The following is a 17,243-nucleotide window of genomic DNA, read 5'->3' on the forward strand; positions in this document are numbered from 1 at the left end:
AAAACAAGCAGCCATGGGGCACACCAAAGAGCAAACAGATGTCTCGGGCACGCTGAAACCCACTCTAGTTTTAGGAAATGCCAGCTATGCATGTTTCAACCAGACAGCAGTATAAAAGAAAATAAGAGGGTGAAGAGCTTGGACTGGCTGGGGGCTATCCATTTTACAGCCCTCCTCTTCCCACAACATCATAGAAAATAATTTGCCCAGCAGGAGGGACGGTGCTGGCAGGAGGAGGCAGGACTGAGCCGAGGGGCCACAGGCAGCAGCTCTGTCCTCTGTCTCCAGCAGCTGAATTTGTTCCTGTGACTGTGCCCAGGGCCCACTCCTGGCCACCCACCGACGTCCCCAGGCTGGCTCCATCTGGGTCTCCCAGGGGAGCAGGTCCCCAAGTTGGACTCAGAAGTGGTCCTGAGAAGAAGTAATGGTGTGAGCACTGGGGGGGGGCAGAGGAAGGGCAAGGGGCAGAAGCATTGGCACTGGTATGGACAGGGCAGAGGCAAGGGCAGGGAAAGGGCAAGGGCAGAGGCAGGGATAGGGCCAGGACAATGGGCAAGTGCATGAGCAGGGAAGGCAAAAGGAGAGGGAAGGGGCAGGAATGGGGAAGGGGCAGTGAAGAGATAAAGAAAGGGGCAGGGGCAATGCAGGACAGTGCAGTGTCAGGCACAGCGTCAAGGGCAGGGACAGGCAATGAACAGGAGCGGGGTACAGAAAGGACAGGGCAGGAGCAGGGTCAAGGGCAAGGCAGGGATGGGCTGACTAAAGGACAGGGACATGGAAAGAGACAGGACAGATGGTGAGGCATGGGCAGGGATGGGGGGGGGGGGGGGGGGGGGGGGGGGGGGGGAGTTCACTCCTCCTGCAGCCACTGAGCCCCAGCTCTCCCGGGGCCCTGGCTCACCCCCAGGTGAGCTGCAGGATGTCAGCCCAGGCTGCCTCTCCCAGAGCAAGGGGCACGTGCCACCAGGTGTTGGCAGTTGCTACAACCATTGCAAAAGTCATGCTGCAAACAGCAACACAGGCATGACTTGCCTGTTGATTCCAAAACAAGGGCTCCCATGCAGCCTCAGGGCTCCCTGCTTGGTGATCCAGACCCTGGCCCAGGCGGCGGCTGGGCTGCAAAGGAGACGATGGCCACCGGCCTCCCAGCGCCTGGCTGGAGGGGAACACCTGCCCACCCCTCCCAGCACCACACAGGACTTGGCTCTGCAGGGGGACACATCCTGGACACGCCCCCCCCCCCCCCCTCCCCCCCCCTCCATGAGCCGGGGCAGGCTGTCGGCATCCCCATCCATGTCATGTGCCGGGTGGGACCAGCACAGGTGAACATTAACCGGGGGTGGTGTTGAGGGCTCCCTGGCAGCACAGCTCCCAGCAGCACCTGCGATGAGGGGGCTCTGTGCCTCCTACCAACTCCTGGTAGGTCTAGTGTGATGGGGTCCCACGTGGCAGTGTGGGCACTGGGAAGGAGCTCCAGGGCAGTGCCAGGAGGCACCAGCTGGGCTGGATGCATGGCTGGCTGGGCAGATGGGGGCTGCCCTGGGGAGAGCGGGGGGCTGAGGAAGTGCAGAGGGGTGATGGGCACATTCGGGACCTGCCCCTTTAGCCCTGCTGCCCCCTGAGGATCCAAGCACCCTCGCCTCGCGGCAGGAGATCTCCTGCTGCCTGGGGCTGTCCTCTTGTGCCCTTGGAGTGTTTTCTGCCGGTCCCTCACCTGTAGCAGGGAATTGCTGCCCACCTGCCCTTGGGCAGGGGCTGCACCCACAGCCGCCCTGAGCGTGTGGCCAGCTGAGGCACTTGTCACCAGCTGCCACCAGGACCAAGGCACATCCCTGACCCCATGTGCTGCAGGGCTAGCCCAGCTGTGGACAAGGAGGGGAGCAGCTGGGCTTCACCCCTTCTGCTGGTGCTGAGGTTGGGCTGCAGTTGTGAAAGCCTCCCTTGCCTCCTCTCCCTCCACCTCCTCCTCAGGCAGGGCCCCCCACCCTGGTACTTCTGTATGCAGTGGTGGTATGACCTGGCAGGGTACCAAGGGCATGGCACGGCACAGCAGGGCTGTTGGGAGCAGCAGGCAGCCAGGAGCTGGGCTGGAGGCTCAGCCAAGTGCCCATCCCTGTGGCCTTTGGGCCTCTTCACCCAGCCCCTGGATGGGACACACCCCATGCAGGATGAGTTCAGGGATGCTGCTCCCTCAGACCCTGCAGAGATGCTCACCTCCACCTGCCCCCAGCCCGACCAGGATGAGGAGCTGCCTGTGGGATGTGGGGAGCTGGCCAGAGAGGGGCAGCCAGGCTGGGAGGGAGCCGCAGCAGCGGCCCCGGCACTGGAGGAGCCGTGCAGGCTGGCACTGAGCACACCAAGCAGCATCCTGCAGGACAGGGAGATCCAGGAGGTGAGGGACAGCACAAGGACCCCAACACACACGCACCTCCCCTGTGCCTGGCAGCCATGGCCACTGTTCTGCCAGGAACTGGTCCAGTGCAAGGCCAGATGGGTGACATCCCTCTGTCCCAGGGGACAGCCACCTCAGCAGTGCCTCTTGGAGGTTGCAGGGGGTGGGGGGGGGAGGATGCTTAGGGACATATGTCAGAAGGGTTCTCAGGATGAGGATGCTTGTGGGGGGACCATGCTGGGAGGCTGCTGGGTGGGCCAGGAGCTTGAGGAGACCCTTTGGGAACATGTTTGGGGAGGAGGATTCTTGGGGACATCTTTTGGGAGGATGCTCTCTTGGGAGGGGGTCGAGTGCTTGGGGAGATGTCTTGGGATGATACTGGGCATGAGGTGGGGAGGATGCCTGGGGAGACCTCTTCAGGGGGGATGCTTGGGGTGGGGGAGGATGCTCAGAAGCAGCCTGCCAGCCCTGGCTGAGCCCGCTCTGCCCCAGCTGGGCCCCCACCTGCCCCCTCCCCGGCTGACACAGCAGCCCTGGCACCTGCTGTGCTGCACCAGGCAGGACAGCTTCAGCCTGCGGACCCTGTACCAGTTCAGGGGCCAGCTAGGCTCCCCCACCCTGCTGCTCATCAGGGATACAGAGGCACAGCCAGGCCCTCCCCAGCCCAGCTGCCCCATGGCACTGGGGGCAGCAAACACAGCATCACCCGGGGCCTAGCCACATCCTCACTGCTGCCAGCAGGATGGGGGACACACTCCAGCATTGGGGAGCCCCACCGAGCACCGTGGCATGGGAGTCCCCCTCTCTGTTCCCCCCAGGCCTTCAGTGCCTGTCACCACCAATCACTGCAGCAATGGCTTCTAAGGGGAGACCTTCATCTTCTCCTTCTCCCCGGAGCTGAAGGTGGGGGCTGCAGGCTGCCAGCCACAGGGCACCCCGGAGTGGGGGGGCTGGTGATGCCCCTGGGACCTGGCTATGCTGGGGGGTCCCCAAGGTGCTGGGGAGGGGTCTGGGGTGATATGACTGCACTTGGCTGGATGTGGGTGAAGCAGCCGGGGGACCCTACCAGCTGTAGTTCCCCAGGTTCATCCAGGGCTGGGGGGAAAAGGCAAATCCCAGCCAGCCATGCAGGGAGGGGGGCTCAGGGAAGGGAACCCTGCCCGGCCAGGCATCACCGGGCATCCTCTGCATGCCAGGGCAGTCGCAGCCCAGCATCAGTGGGACATGGAGGCAGCTCAGCCACATCTGCCTGCAGTAGCAGGGGTCCGTGTGTGAGATGGGGCTGGTGGCATCAATGGGTGGCAGCCATCCCCTGGGGGGGCCCCCAGCACTGCTGGCAGGGATGGGCCAGCACCAGGATGGTGCCCACAGGCTCAGCCAGGTCTTCCTCTGGAGAAGCAGGACACAGTGGGGACAGGCAGAGCTAGCTTTGCTCAGCAGCCTCCAGCTGTCCCTTGCAGGACAGGAACAGGGCTGGGGATGGGGATGTTGCGTCCCAGCCCACAGTCCCAGCCAACTGCTGTCCTCACACAGGTGTTCAGGTGGACAGGCAGGAACAACTTCTTTGTGAAAGGGGACATAGACCTACTGATGATTGGTGGGGGCAGGTAGGAGCTGCACCGGCAGCTTCAGCAGCCCACAGGGTCCCCAGCCCCGATGGCCTTCAGGGCCATGATCTGAGCCCAGGCTGCCCTGCAGAGCTGGGTCCAGGCAGTGCCAGTGGTTTGAACCCAAAAACACCAGTGGAGGTTGTCCAGCAGCACTAGCCACTTCATCTCCCTGACCCTGCTGCTGGCAGGCTTGCCTGCTCCTTGCCTGCAGGCAGGGTGGCAGCCCCAGGGGTGGCTGCTTGTACTGTCTCATCCCCGTTGTGCCTGTCCCTTGTGCTTGGCTTCCTCGGCCGGAGGGCAGCTGGGACTGGGGACGGGGAGGTGGCTGGGGAGGTCTCCAGGCATGGAGGAGACAGGGGAGGGAACTCTCAGCCAACCATGCCATTGGCACCTTCCCAGGAGTAAATTTGGGCTGTGGCTGGATAGAGACCTGCACTACAGTGGCAGCCACCCCTGCGAGACTTTTGACAATGAGACCCTCTCACCCTGGGAAGAGTTCTGCGTCCAAGACCTGGAAGTGTGGGGCCTGGCCTGACCCTGCCACCCACACCTGGGGACAGAGGTGGCATCAGGGGGGATGCTTTGGGACCGATGTCTCGTGCACAGCTGTTCCCTGCCAACACTCACCGAGCCTGCTGGGATGGTGCACAGCCTCACCCTTGCCTCCCTCCACCCTGTCCCCAGCAATGTCCCTATTTCATGTGCCAACAGCTGGTGGGGGCAGCATGATGGGGACAGGCTGCAGTGGGATCTCAGACCCCTGCAGTGCTGCTGCCACCATGCCGGGGTGGCTGCAGGACTGGCCCCCACCATGCCACTGAGCACCCTGCCTGGCCAGGATGACGTAGAGCCACCCCAGGAGGAGAGTGCATGATGGGGCCATGCACCACACAGTCCCACATGGAGAAGCAAGCTTCGAGAGCAGCATGATGCCAGCAGGACCAAGCAAGCCCAGGCAGCCTCTGCCCCACCAGCCACTGCCCCTGGGGATGGCGCTGCCAGGGCTGGCAGGCACTATGGTGACCACTCATCAATAAAGAGGCAGAGCTGCACTCCCAGCTTTGTCCTTGCCCTAGAAACAATGCATGGCACCATGAAGTTGTGCAAAGCAAGTGATAGCGAGCAGGCCGGGAGCTGCGAGAGCACCGTCCGTGCTCTGTCGCAGCCTGGGGCTGCGTGCCCGCAGCAAGCTTGGGGGGGGGGGGGGGGGGGGTTGGCCCAGGGTGCTGCTCCAGGGGGTTGTGGGGACCTGTCCCCCTCTGACAGCATCCACTCTGTCCACCCCATCACCTCCTGAGGACCACACCTTCCTCCTCAGGGGTGTCCAGGCTACGCTGGGCATCTCACCCTGACCTGATGGGTGCTGAAGGATGTCAGGAGCTGTGGCCTCCTCCAGCCGTTCCAGCCCAGGACCCTCCTGCCCGGCTGCTGGAGCCCAGCATCTACCCAAGGGACACAGCTGCCTCAACCTGCCCAGCCCCCTGCCCGCATCCCTGCCCTCTTACCCCCACCACAGCCCCATACACACCAGATGGTCGCGCTTAAAGTTTACCTGCAAATGACACACACCTCCCCCATGGACACCCAGTTTGGGGACAACACAGCCACTCGCCCTCTAGCAGCTGGCACTGGGACTCCCACCCACTCCAGTAGCTGACACCAGAGGCGCCTACAGCCCCAGTCTGACCCCAGCTGCTGGCCCCAAACCCACCCACGCTGGTCTCTCCAGCAGCTGGCACCTTGTCCTTGCAGCACACATCCACACAGGCTATGTGAGATTAACAGAGAAAGAGTTAAGAAAGGATTTAAGACAACAGGACACAGAAGGTAAGACAGATCAGGTGCAGGGCTCAGCCAGACAACTCACTGACCAGCCCCATTTTACACGCACCCATTTTATACCCCTTTTCTGCCTACCCCCTCTTCATTCCTCCCTCCTCCTCTGCTTGTGGAGTCCCACCAACCCCCTCCAATGCCCCAGACCTGCAGAGTTACACTCCAACCAGCTGCGAAGTCCTGGTTGCCTGTAGCTTCTTGAGAGCCCATCAGTTAGTAGGACGAGGTTTGTCTCCCTCCCTTTCTGTATCCTCCCAACTGAAAAAATTAATGTTCTCCTGCCCATACCCCTCCCACAGAGTGCCACAGACAAGTGGTGGCACTTATCACCTCCCTTATCCCATGACTGTAAGGCTTGGCTCACTTGTCGTTTACAGCTCCTCTGACCAGGTGCCCTGAGGGGAACAGATCCCTCCATCCCTGTACCCTCCCCACGGGGCTCCTGGACACCCCCAGCAGCACGTGCCGGGAGCCCACTGCAGCCGCTCAGGGCACCCAACCTCCTGTGCACTGGTGCCACCGGCTGCGCAGCACCATCCCTGAGGACCTTGATGCATGATGAGGTGCCCATGTGTCCTCACCGAGACTGCTTGTTGAGGTGCAATGCCCACTGCTGTCACCACAGCCTGCAAGCATAGCTGGGGGCACGCAGCAGAGCCCCCGAATTAACAAGACCCCCCACATCCCAGGACTGGTAGCCTGTGGCCCCCACCTTCAGATCAGGGAGAAAAGGAGGAACATCTTCCCCACCCCGTAGAAGCTGTTGCTGCAGCAAATGGTGGCAGCAGCAGAGAAGGCACTGAAGGTGCAAGCCATCACCAAACAGACTGGGGAAAGGCTCCAATAAAGCTTGGCTGCCGAGGAAGCCACTGGGAACCAATCCTCTTCACAGGCCTCTCAGCCCTGCCTCACCCCTCGCCGACACACATCCCCTGACTGCAGGCCCATTTTACATTTCTGCCAGTAGCACTGGGGTAGGATCACAGGCTGGTCAAGGGTGGCAGTGATCTCCGGAGGTCACCTTGTCTGACTTCCTGCTCCATCAGGGCCACCCAGAGCCAGCTGGACCACATCCAGGCAGCTTTTGCGTATCTCCATGGATGGAGACTCCACCACCTCCCTGGGCAACCTGTGCCAGTGCTCAGCCACCTTCACAGTGAAAAAGTGTTTCCTCACGTTCAGAAGGACCCTCCTGTGTTCCAGTTTGTGCCCACAGCCTCTGGTCCTGTCCCTGGGCACCACTGAGAAGAGCCTGGCTCCGTCCTCTCTGCACTCTCCCTCCAGGTATTTATACACACTGATGGGATCGCCCTGAGCCCGCTCTGCTCCAGGCTGAACAGTCCCAGCTCTCTCAGCCTCTCCTCTTAGCAGAAATGCTCCAGTCCCTTCACCCCCTTCATGGCCCTTCACTGGACTCTCTCCAGTCTGTCCCTGTCTCTGCTGTACTGGGGAGCCCAGCACTGGACCCAGCACTCCAGGGGTGGGCTCACCAGTGCTGAGAAGAGGAGAAGGATCCTCTGCCTGCCGGCACTGCTTTGCCTAAGGCAGCCCAGGACACCACTGGCATACTTTGCTGCAAGAGCACATTGCTGGCTCATGGTCAACTCATGTGTCCAACCAGGACCCCTAGATCCTTTCCTGCCAAGCTGCTTCCCAGGTGGGTGACCCCTGCACACACTGGTGAAAGAGCCTGACCCTCCCCTGGAGCAGGACTTTGCACTTCCCCTTGTTGAACTTCATGAGGTTCCCATCAACCCATTTCTCCAGCCTGACGAGGTCCCTCTGGATGGCAGCCCAACCCTCTGGTGTATCAGCCACTCCTCCTGTTTGATGACACCTCCTGTTTGGTGTCATCTGCAAACCTGCTGAGGGTAGACCCTGTCCCATCATCCAGTAATGAAGACTACTTGGGACTGGACCCAGTATTGACCCCTGGGGTACACAACTAGTTACTGGGCTCCAATTAGATTTTCTGCCACTGATCAACCACCCTGTGGGCCCAGTCCTTCAGCCAGTTTTCACTCCACCCCACTGTCTGCTCATCCAGTCCATACTTCAACAGCTTGTTGCAGCAGCCAATATCCACTGCTCTCCCCTCAGCTATCAGATCACTCATTTCGTCATAGAAGGTGACCAGGCTGGTGAAGCATGACTTCACTTTTCCCTTTTCCCCGACACAATAGTTGGAGCAGTGCCTAAAGGCAACCCAGCTCCTGTAAGGATGCTGAAGTCAGAGGCCTGCCTGCTCTGCCCAGGCATGGCAACAGCCATGTGGCTGCAGTTTCACCGCAAGGCACAAGGAGAGGCTGGATACTCCACCTTGGCACAACCCTTGTGAGCTTCCCCCCCAGCCCTGGCACCATGATTCCTTACAGCTGAGCTGGCTCCACTGCAGTTACCATTCACACCACACTTGAGTAAACATAAATTAAGAAACCATCTCCTCAAGCTGGAAGATCTGCAATTCCACAGAGCAGCATTTGTCCTTTAGAAATACATTTGGTTGTTTACAACTATGCAGTAAGACCATTTTTTAAAAAAGTTTGCACACTGCAATTCCTTAAAAGAATAGTAAAATCATTGTTTATAAATTTATTCTTAGTCCAGAGAGGCTCAGATTAACATGTTTGAGGAAAAGAAATGCCCTGTCTCAGGACTTAGCATTAAGTACGAATTTTTGCTTAAACATAAGCAAGAAGATATTTCCCAAGTATAAAGTGCACCTTTTATAACAGATTCAAAACAAACCCAAGCAGCAATAACAGAATTACATTATTCTGAACAATACTTGATTTTATGCAGATAAGGGAGATAAATGCCTTCACTCTATGATGTTGTTTCTTGGAGCATAATAAGAAGTTCTTTAAAAGCTTTTGAAGTGGTCACAACCCGTTCTAATAGTTACCTGGTACACCTGCAGATCTGAAATACTGTTAAAGAGATTAACAGCAGAGGCTGCACCTTTAGGCACACGAGCACAGGCACATAAGAAAGCAGCAGAGCGCAAAATGACTCCTGGTTATTTCAACAAATGAAATCTGAGTAAGTATGTGAATACTCATTCTCCTTCCCTCTGCCTAACAGCTATCAGTTCTCATGATAAAAAGGGCAAAGGAAACGTAATCAGATATGAAGAAAGTTCTGCAGTTCTCTCACAGTGAATTCCCATTGTGTTAATTTTCAGAAACTAACCTAGTTACCCACACTTGCTGTCAAAACAGAATGCTGAACTTTTCTTTCCCCATTTCAGATATAAAAATCCAAAGCTCATTCCAATTTCTGAGTATTACTGAACCTTTTGCTTTGCATTTTTAGTTTTGAGGGCGGGCTTTTTCAAGCTTTTAGCTTTTGTTTAATGAAAGCAGCCTTCCTCTTAGACCTGAGCAACAGATGAGAGGAAAACAGTCTTCCTCATCCACTTTTTCAACTGGACGGACATTTAGCAACACTCACTTTAGTACTGCCAGTAAGGGACAAATATAAGAACCCTTATAGTTCTACAAGGGAGAGAAAGATTACACAGGAACAGCAATCGGAGATCCAGAAGAAACAGGGAAGGGATACAAGAATGGAAGAATTCCTGAAGAGCCTGTCTACCTAGTACAGTGTAATGCAGAAACAAGGCACACTTGGTGCAAGGAAGAGCAGAGCCAGTGCAGCATCCTGCCAGGACTCACTAACCGTGCCAAGAACCGTGCGCACGTCTACCTGCCTTGACAAACATTTGGGTAGCTCTGCTTTCCTGCAAGCACTCAAACAATGGACGTTTTGAGCAGTTTTTGCAGTTCAGTGTAACAGTAAAAATATAACATTCAATGTATCAAAAATACACTATAAAACAATAAAAGGCTGCATGTCACTGCAATGCATTGTTACTTCAATAAAAATTGTGGTCACACTTATAGCAAGAGGCCTGCATCTTCATCAGCTTTTTGATTACCAGAAAAGTAATCTTTGGTTATTAAAAAGATTCCCCTCTCCCCTCCTTTTATCTTTTTAAATGAAATTTTGTTTTGCTATTCTTCAAGATGTCATCTATGGTTATTTCAAAGTTCTATTACCTCACTATATTTTCAGAAGCATACTTACTCCTCTCTTCCTCAGGTACTGAAAAAAAAAAAACCAAACCCAAAAACCTGAGCTGGAAGTTTTTCTGCTAGCTCATGCAGTATCACAATCATTTAAGAAGGGATCAGGACTAGAAGGAACAGTAACGTGTTTTCAGCACTTCTTGTAATAACGATGAATTGCAATTTTTACAGTTACTCTTGCTACACAGTACCAATACATTCAAAAATAAATGAGAATTGAGCTTGCTCTGCTGTAATAGGTTGTTAATTTTTTAAAAGTCCATTTGGAATATGCACTTTGTTTAAGTACCTACATTAAAACATACTGTATTATAAAATGCATTTCTGCATTGCTCCATAAATTCTTACAGTCCATCCGATTGGCTTTTAAAAGAGTTGCTGCTCAGGTTTACTCATCTTCTGAAGAAGCTGACTGAATAGTGCCAAAAGGAAAAGTGTTACTTATCAAAAGGAAGCCTTTGTTTGCAGCTGGGTTCTGAAGCTGTCCTGTGTTCATCATCTCTCGTGTTATTCCAGCTTTTCTTCATTGGAGTTAGATGAGGGGCAACCACATCACTATCCTATTATTAAAAGTCAGAAAACATTAATGATAGTACATTCACTTTTGCTTTCTATCCTAAAGCAGGGGAAAAGCTCAGTATCAGACTTAATAGAAAAAATAAATCCAAGGTCCTAGAAGCATTGTAAATCAACAAACATTGAAGACCGCACATCCCAGAGATGGAAACTGCTGTAGTCAGTGGTAGCATCTGGTGGGGAGAAAAAAAATTCTCCGCATATCTGAGAAGCCTTCACCCTTGGCAGTTCACCTCTTCCTAAATTATTACCAGAAAATCTAGGAAGATCAGCAGGCTTGTATTTTGGGCATTGGTATATGAACCAGAAACATTATTGTGCTTCCTCTCAATTTGCCGCAGTATTTCATTTAAAACTGTTGCAATCTACCAGCTGTAGGTGCTTGGATGTGCCTTTCACCATCTTAAAGCATATAATGTCGGTAGAGTAACTGGTATGGTCTAAGGCAGTGGTGCCCATCCTTGTCAGATATATACGTTAATCTAGTGCTCAGGCACCGCAAACACGGAGGAGAAAGCAATAAGCTCTCTAAGTTTAGAAATAAGCTGGTGAGATACACATTGCTATGTTCTGCAACATGCCTGCAAGATGGGTATGCCTGAACTAGAAGAACATGCTTATAGGATACAACCATACTCTACAAGCAGAGAAAGCTTGTTGCTCCATTCATTTGTAAAAAGCCCTTCTGAAATGAACTGCTCTCAAAAGACGGATGCCGTAAGTATGACGTAAGAACAAGCCTTAAAACAAGTTGTTTGTGCCTATAGCTGTAGCTCTAGCATATACGAACACTCCTACTGGGTGGTCTTTCATTTCAGAGGATGTAGCTCTTTCCCCAAATGAGACTTGCAGGTGTCTCTAGCAAGTAAGATGCAAAGTCAGGGATATTAACATACCTGATGAAAAGGATAAAAATACATGGCTCAGAACAAACTGTTCACACTGCATTTCTTAAGCAACTTGGGAAATTTTGATATAAGCATTTATTTTACTTTGATGCTTGATCCCAGATAGTGGAAAATACCTGAAAAAGTGCATGGAACTGAAGCAAGCTATTCCTTTTCCCACTATGACTATCAGAGAAACAAAAGTGAAAGCCAACCATTAGGGGAGAAATGTAACAGCAGATTTGCCAGCACATCTATCAAATCTACTGACACTTCCAGCCAAGAAACTTCACAGCTCATGCACATAGCAGAGTGGCTCCATTAGCATTTTCTACTGAGAAAACTTACTTAATACAACCGTAACTGCTTCCCTACAATGAAGGATATACTGGAAGTAGCAGCACGTGGTAATTTTTTTAGATGAAGGCGCTCACCTTCCTGCAAGGGGCATGTGATGGGGATGCTGTATCACACAGCACCAGTTTACAGCCACAATTGTTACAGGCTTCTCCACCACCTTTGGCAGGAGGAATGCAAAGCAAGACATATGGACTCAGGGTCTGCTTTAGAGCCTCCATTTTACTTGCCAGGGCAGCTCTGACACAGTTCCCAAGACAAAACAAAATGTCAGATGAGCTGTAATATACCCTCTTCCTTCCTCACAGCTGGAAACTTGTATGTTCTGAGAGCTGACAGAAAAGGGAAACACAGAGAACAGGTAAAGCCTTGCAGGCAACTCACACTACAGACTAGTTGCCCAGAGAGTAGAGGTTTGCAATCTTGTTCCCACAGATATTTTCCACTCTAACTCAGAGCAAATGGACTCGGTGTGAATCTCCTGGGGGAGGAGTGAGTTTAACAGCTGGTGAACAAGGAAGGAAAAGAGGAAAAGCAATAGAAGAACTGATCTGACCTCTTCCCTAGATCTTTTAATCTCTCAGTGGTGTTTTAAGCCTTTTATGAGGAAACCTGTATCCATGAACTAGCGAGTGTCTGTGTGGATACTAACTTTGTTATAGAAACATGACTTCTCAAATGACTTAAGTTAAATCAATGCCAATCCATCACTATTTCAGTGAAACCAAAGCACGCCCAGATGCGAGCCACAATAAAACCAGAAGCTAGGTTAGTGAGGAGTGGCTCTGCCACAAAGACAAGGCCTGAATGCCAAGTTTTTTAACGAAAGAGCAAGCTTATGGACAAAGGTGAAGAGCCCTAAGAACAAGAAAAATAACATGTGAATGTTACCTGTGGTTTGGTGAAATCCTTCTCTATACACCACTGAATAAAATACTGTTTTGCAGCTGAAACAGTATCTGGATCCTGACTTTTGCAATAAACCCGGATAACCTGCTCCGCAAATGTCATCGGTAAAAGCTTTGAAACCTTTGGAATAAAAAAGAAATAAGTTTTAGTACTTCTTGGAATTTAGGGTCCACTGAACTTCAATTTTTTCATCTGAATACAAATGGAAAGCAGTAAAAAACATCCCACTACAATCCATGAGGTTTATCCAAATCAATTGTATTTTTCTAAGACTCCCAGTGTATTCAAGTTAAATACTGTTCATATGCAAAGGCTATCAGGATTCCAGATTGTCATAGTACAACACACACCAAAGACCTGCAAGGACACAGATTCTACAACCTCTCCACAACTCCTGCAAGAACTACCGTGAAGGACTGTAATTGCCTCTATCGCTAGCAGTGTAGGAGATGCCCTTCAGAAGCCAGCCAAGGAAAATAAAAGACTACCTGTTCTTTACTGATCTTGACTGCCTTGGAAGGATCAGCCTTGCAATAGAAGAGAACTTTATCAATGGGATTCTGTTCTTTCATTCCATAATCCATGTTGATAACCTTGAAGTAAAACAAAGAAAATGGCATTTGTTAATGTTTATCTTAAGTTTTCTCACAATAAATATAAAAGGATACACACCAGACTTCTGTAAATGACACTAATCAAATAGAACAGTAATTAACAAATGATTATGTAATAAAACAATCTGGTACTTGCATTTTATATCTTTTCTTCCACCACCTTTCACCCTGAAGCTGCCAGGTGGATATTCACATTTAGACCAACCAGCTCCCAGTCATGCTCTGAAACACTCCAGTTTCAAACAGTGGAAGCATGCTGGTCCCTTACCAGCCTGTGCCTCCACGAAACACACAACCTACAGAGGCAGCAGTAGAGCTTACAATTTTAAGCATGAGGTTTAGACAACATTAGTTACATCTTCTTGGTACACCAACAGTTTTGTGGTCAGCAGGGAGAAGCCCGCTTGCCCATGACTTCAATTTGTGGGACAAGGAATGCACAGTCAACTACTTTAAAGCTAAGTAAATTGCTACAGTTTTACCCAGCCTGAAGTGACTCTTCAATGCAAGGGAGCTTTAGAAGTGATTTGTGATGCACTCTATGGAAAGCGATTCTTTAGCTCTTCCCAGAATTAACCAAGAACAGGGATTAAGCTATTCAATACATGCAGACTGCTCAAGCTCTCTCCTCTGTCTCACGCTCTCTCCTTCCCACCAGTCCTGGCTGGCGACTGAGCTGTGGCAGCAAGGTGCTTTATACAGAAGACAAAACCCAGGAGCAACTGCCATGCATCAGGCATGCAATACTAGAAGCCTGGAAGTCACTGTGCCTGTTATCCTCCCACTGGGGCCCACAGTTTACTTGCCTTCATAATCCGCAGCAGTGGTTCCTGGACTATTGACTTTAACACCCATATGCTAAAACTCAAAGGTTTCCATACTACCCCTTTTCAGAGTGAGGACAGTCATGGGTGAACACATTTGTCACTGGGAACAGAAGTGCCCAAAGGACAGCCCAGTGAAGCTGCCTGAAGCCTCTGCCCCCAGGCACTCCCAACCACAGCAAACCTTCCCAAAAGGGTGAAGCTCCTTGCTCTCAGAGCCTTGAGCTGAACAGCTAGGACTGCATTTACGAGGCAGCCCTGTGGGTTTGTTTTTTCACTTTGCAAATGTACTGAAACATTATCTTCAATTTTCACTATGGTATACAAGACCCACTGTGATTGAGAAGTTTTTACTCTGAAACTGCTCTGAGAGATATTTACATCAATTATGAAATCTTCAGCCTTTAGCTCCACATCTGGAGGATCCTTTTCTGGCTTGGATTTAGCAATGCTTTCTGCCAGGCTATTATTCTGAAAAAAAGACAGTAACTCAGATTACATTTATGCACTATCAGGTCTAGACCAAGGCAACAAAATGCATGATAGAACATGTCACTAAACTAAAACTTTCATTTCTTTGTAGCTTGACAGACTCTTCTTGCAGCAATCTGGTTGTTCAAATCCTTATATATCTTAGGCGTAACTTTTCTACCAATTTGTAGAAACAAAACAAGCTTATATAACCAAGAAGACCCAAATACTGCTAGTCTGTGGAGGAAGAGTTTTACACCTGATGACGGAGGGTGGAGGGGGAGAGAGAGTCCATCCAGGAAGTTGAAATCTCCATGAAAGCAGAAAATAACTGCCTTCAAGCAATTGGTTTACTAATACAAATGTTTTGCAATTAAGTTCCCCAAAGCGGAATACTAAATGTTTTTACCGAACATTTTTTTTATTTTTCCAAATGAAGGGCTGCAGGATCTCACCTTCTAATAAAGCTTTTATACCTATACATTGAAACATATAAAAAAAAACACGAGACAGACAAGATCAGTAATGTCATTGATCACTATTAAAACAAAACAAAAAGCAGCAAGCTCCTAGGCAAACTTTGGAGGGGATGGTGACCTACCTCAAAAGCTGAAACCCACAAAGGGGTTTTTGTCTGGTTTTGGATCTGAGAGGGTATTTCCTGCAGATAGCTAGACTAAAGCCAAGCAGAGGATCACAGTGTGATGGAGAGTAGTTGTTCATCGAAACGTATAAGTTCTCATTAAATGGCTGTGGCTGGGCAGGAGAGAGAAGGTGGCCTGTTTACCTTTGTCCAGGGCTGCTATGTTCTGGGGAAGATGCAAGATTTGATGAAGCAAGATTTCCTGGGAGCAACTGAGACTCATGGGAGAAAAGCTTTGAGTGCAGCACAGAGCATTCAGGAGACAGGTCCAGAAGGGAAGGAATTCAACCAGCAGCATTTTTTTGCTGATGATTTGTCCAATGCAAAGACAGGGAGACTGCTCAGAAGAGCAGGGAATCACACGCATTGCCAAGCTGAGGCATATGTGTGGTTTGTTGTGACTTAAGAAGCCAAGGAACAGTTCAGACTGAGAGCAAATCTAGACAAAGAATTGCCAGGAGGCAACTGGCAGGAGGCAGTCTGTTTATAAGCTATTTTATTTCTATTCTGTATCAGAACGTATGTATGCTAACTTTCTCCTTTTCTTTGTTGTTTGCTTGCCTTTTTTAAGTTACCTCTTCCAGTTTGCATTAACTGGAAACTTAGCTTTGAATTTAAGAATTCTGTAGCTATTTGGGATGTTCCCCCAGCTCTGGCCACCTTGAGGATCACAAAACTGGATGGAGCTTTGAGCAACCTAATCTAGTTGCAGATGTTCCTGCTCATTGCAGGGGGGTTGGACTAGATGACCTTTAAAGGTCTGTTCCAACCCAAACCATTCTATAATTCTAAACATAAGAGCATTACAGTCTCTTAAGAAGCAGAACAGATACAGCTATGTCTTGTCCAGCCACTGCTCACCTCCAGCACTACGGAGGAAATTGAGCCTCCAACACTCCTGCAACAGGCAACTCCTGCACCACAGGAGGAAAAACTCTCCCCCAATCCCTCAGCTGAGCATCAGAAGCTGCAAAGCATTGGCTGGATATAATTATGACACCAACAGCAATCCAGTCTCCCTTCAAAACAATACACTGGACACCCCAAGACTCAATAACTCTGGCTGGATTTTCAAAGTGAGAGTTTTTCTTTTCATTAACCAAGCTTCTAAAAGGAACTGTTTAAAGGTAGAACACATGCAATTCACTCTCCTGCCTATCTCATTTGTTAAGCTACCTATCCCTGAACTCCTCTTCAGAAGGGCAGAAACTTGAAAATCAATGTACAACCATTTCATGTTTTCCTTCCTCCTATTTCCTTCTACTTTTTTAATACAGGATCTCTTAACACTACTTTTTCTTAGACAAAGAACACAAGAAAACCTTCTCTTCCAACAAAAAGAGGAACAGAGCAGGAAGAGAAAGACAGAAGACATCTAGTATTCCTCCTCTAACCTTATTCTGTGAAAGAGCTGAATTATTTTTAGTAAAGCTTTCTAGATAGTCAGCCACTTCTGGAAATTTGGCATGGAAAATTTTAAGCATCATGGCTGAAATTTAGAGAAAATTAACTGATGATTTGATAACATGGTATTCCACATTACAAGAAAAGCTGAGCCACCTGAAGTAATGTCAGCGCTAACATAACATGATTTTGAAATAAGACAACAGTTAAACTGATGTCCGATGAATGCTTTGAAAAGCAAACACTGGAAAAAATACATGCATGCACATGCTAAGTACAGACTTTAATGCCAAGAAATTAGAAAGTTGTTATTCAATTTGACATTTGTTCTCAAAGTAAAGCACACAAATTACGATTCAAAGCAAATGCGTTCCTTATTATTTTGAAATTTTAATGAACACAATATGATAGTAATAACCTTCTCAATCACTGGACTGTAACAGCTTTCTATGCAATTTTGTATTTTTCAGAAAACAGTTTTTTTCCAAAAAATATTTCTGCAATAATCAACTTCTGAATTACCACCTCTTGCCATTCTTCTGGCTGTTTGTAAATAAAATTCTTCCCAATTGCTGATAATATGTTTCATGTCTCAGCTACGTAAAGACAGGAGGTGACTTTTGACTCTA

The 17,243-nt window shown here is 50.1% G+C and overlaps 2 protein-coding genes across 3 annotated transcripts in view; one reads left to right on the plus strand and one right to left on the minus strand.

Moving 5' to 3' along the window:
- The first annotated feature begins 2,161 nt into the window (after window positions 1-2,161).
- TLDC2 (TBC/LysM-associated domain containing 2) lies at window positions 2,162-4,740 on the plus strand. The gene is given in 5 exon segments (XM_030007796.2): window positions 2,162-2,392; window positions 2,885-3,039; window positions 3,211-3,295; window positions 3,926-3,999; window positions 4,402-4,740. Coding segments are annotated over 5 exon segments (681 nt in total). The 3' UTR covers window positions 4,538-4,740.
- Window positions 4,741-8,415: 3,675 nt separating this feature from the next.
- Window positions 8,416-17,243, minus strand: part of SAMHD1 (SAM and HD domain containing deoxynucleoside triphosphate triphosphohydrolase 1) — a 28,332-nt gene continuing 19,504 nt past the window's right edge. For both annotated transcript variants that reach the window (XM_030009633.2, XM_030009635.2), the window contains 4 exons: window positions 14,478-14,567; window positions 13,147-13,251; window positions 12,641-12,778; window positions 8,416-10,489 (listed from right to left, as the gene is read on the minus strand). In XM_030009633.2, the coding sequence (XP_029865493.1) occupies window positions 10,367-10,489; window positions 12,641-12,778; window positions 13,147-13,251; window positions 14,478-14,567 (456 nt within the window). In that variant the 3' untranslated portion in view covers window positions 8,416-10,366. The remainder of the gene's footprint in view (window positions 10,490-12,640; window positions 12,779-13,146; window positions 13,252-14,477; window positions 14,568-17,243) is intronic.

Source organism: Aquila chrysaetos, chromosome 3 (assembly GCF_900496995.4).
Source record: "Aquila chrysaetos chrysaetos chromosome 3, bAquChr1.4, whole genome shotgun sequence".
Taxonomy (NCBI): domain Eukaryota; kingdom Metazoa; phylum Chordata; class Aves; order Accipitriformes; family Accipitridae; genus Aquila; species Aquila chrysaetos.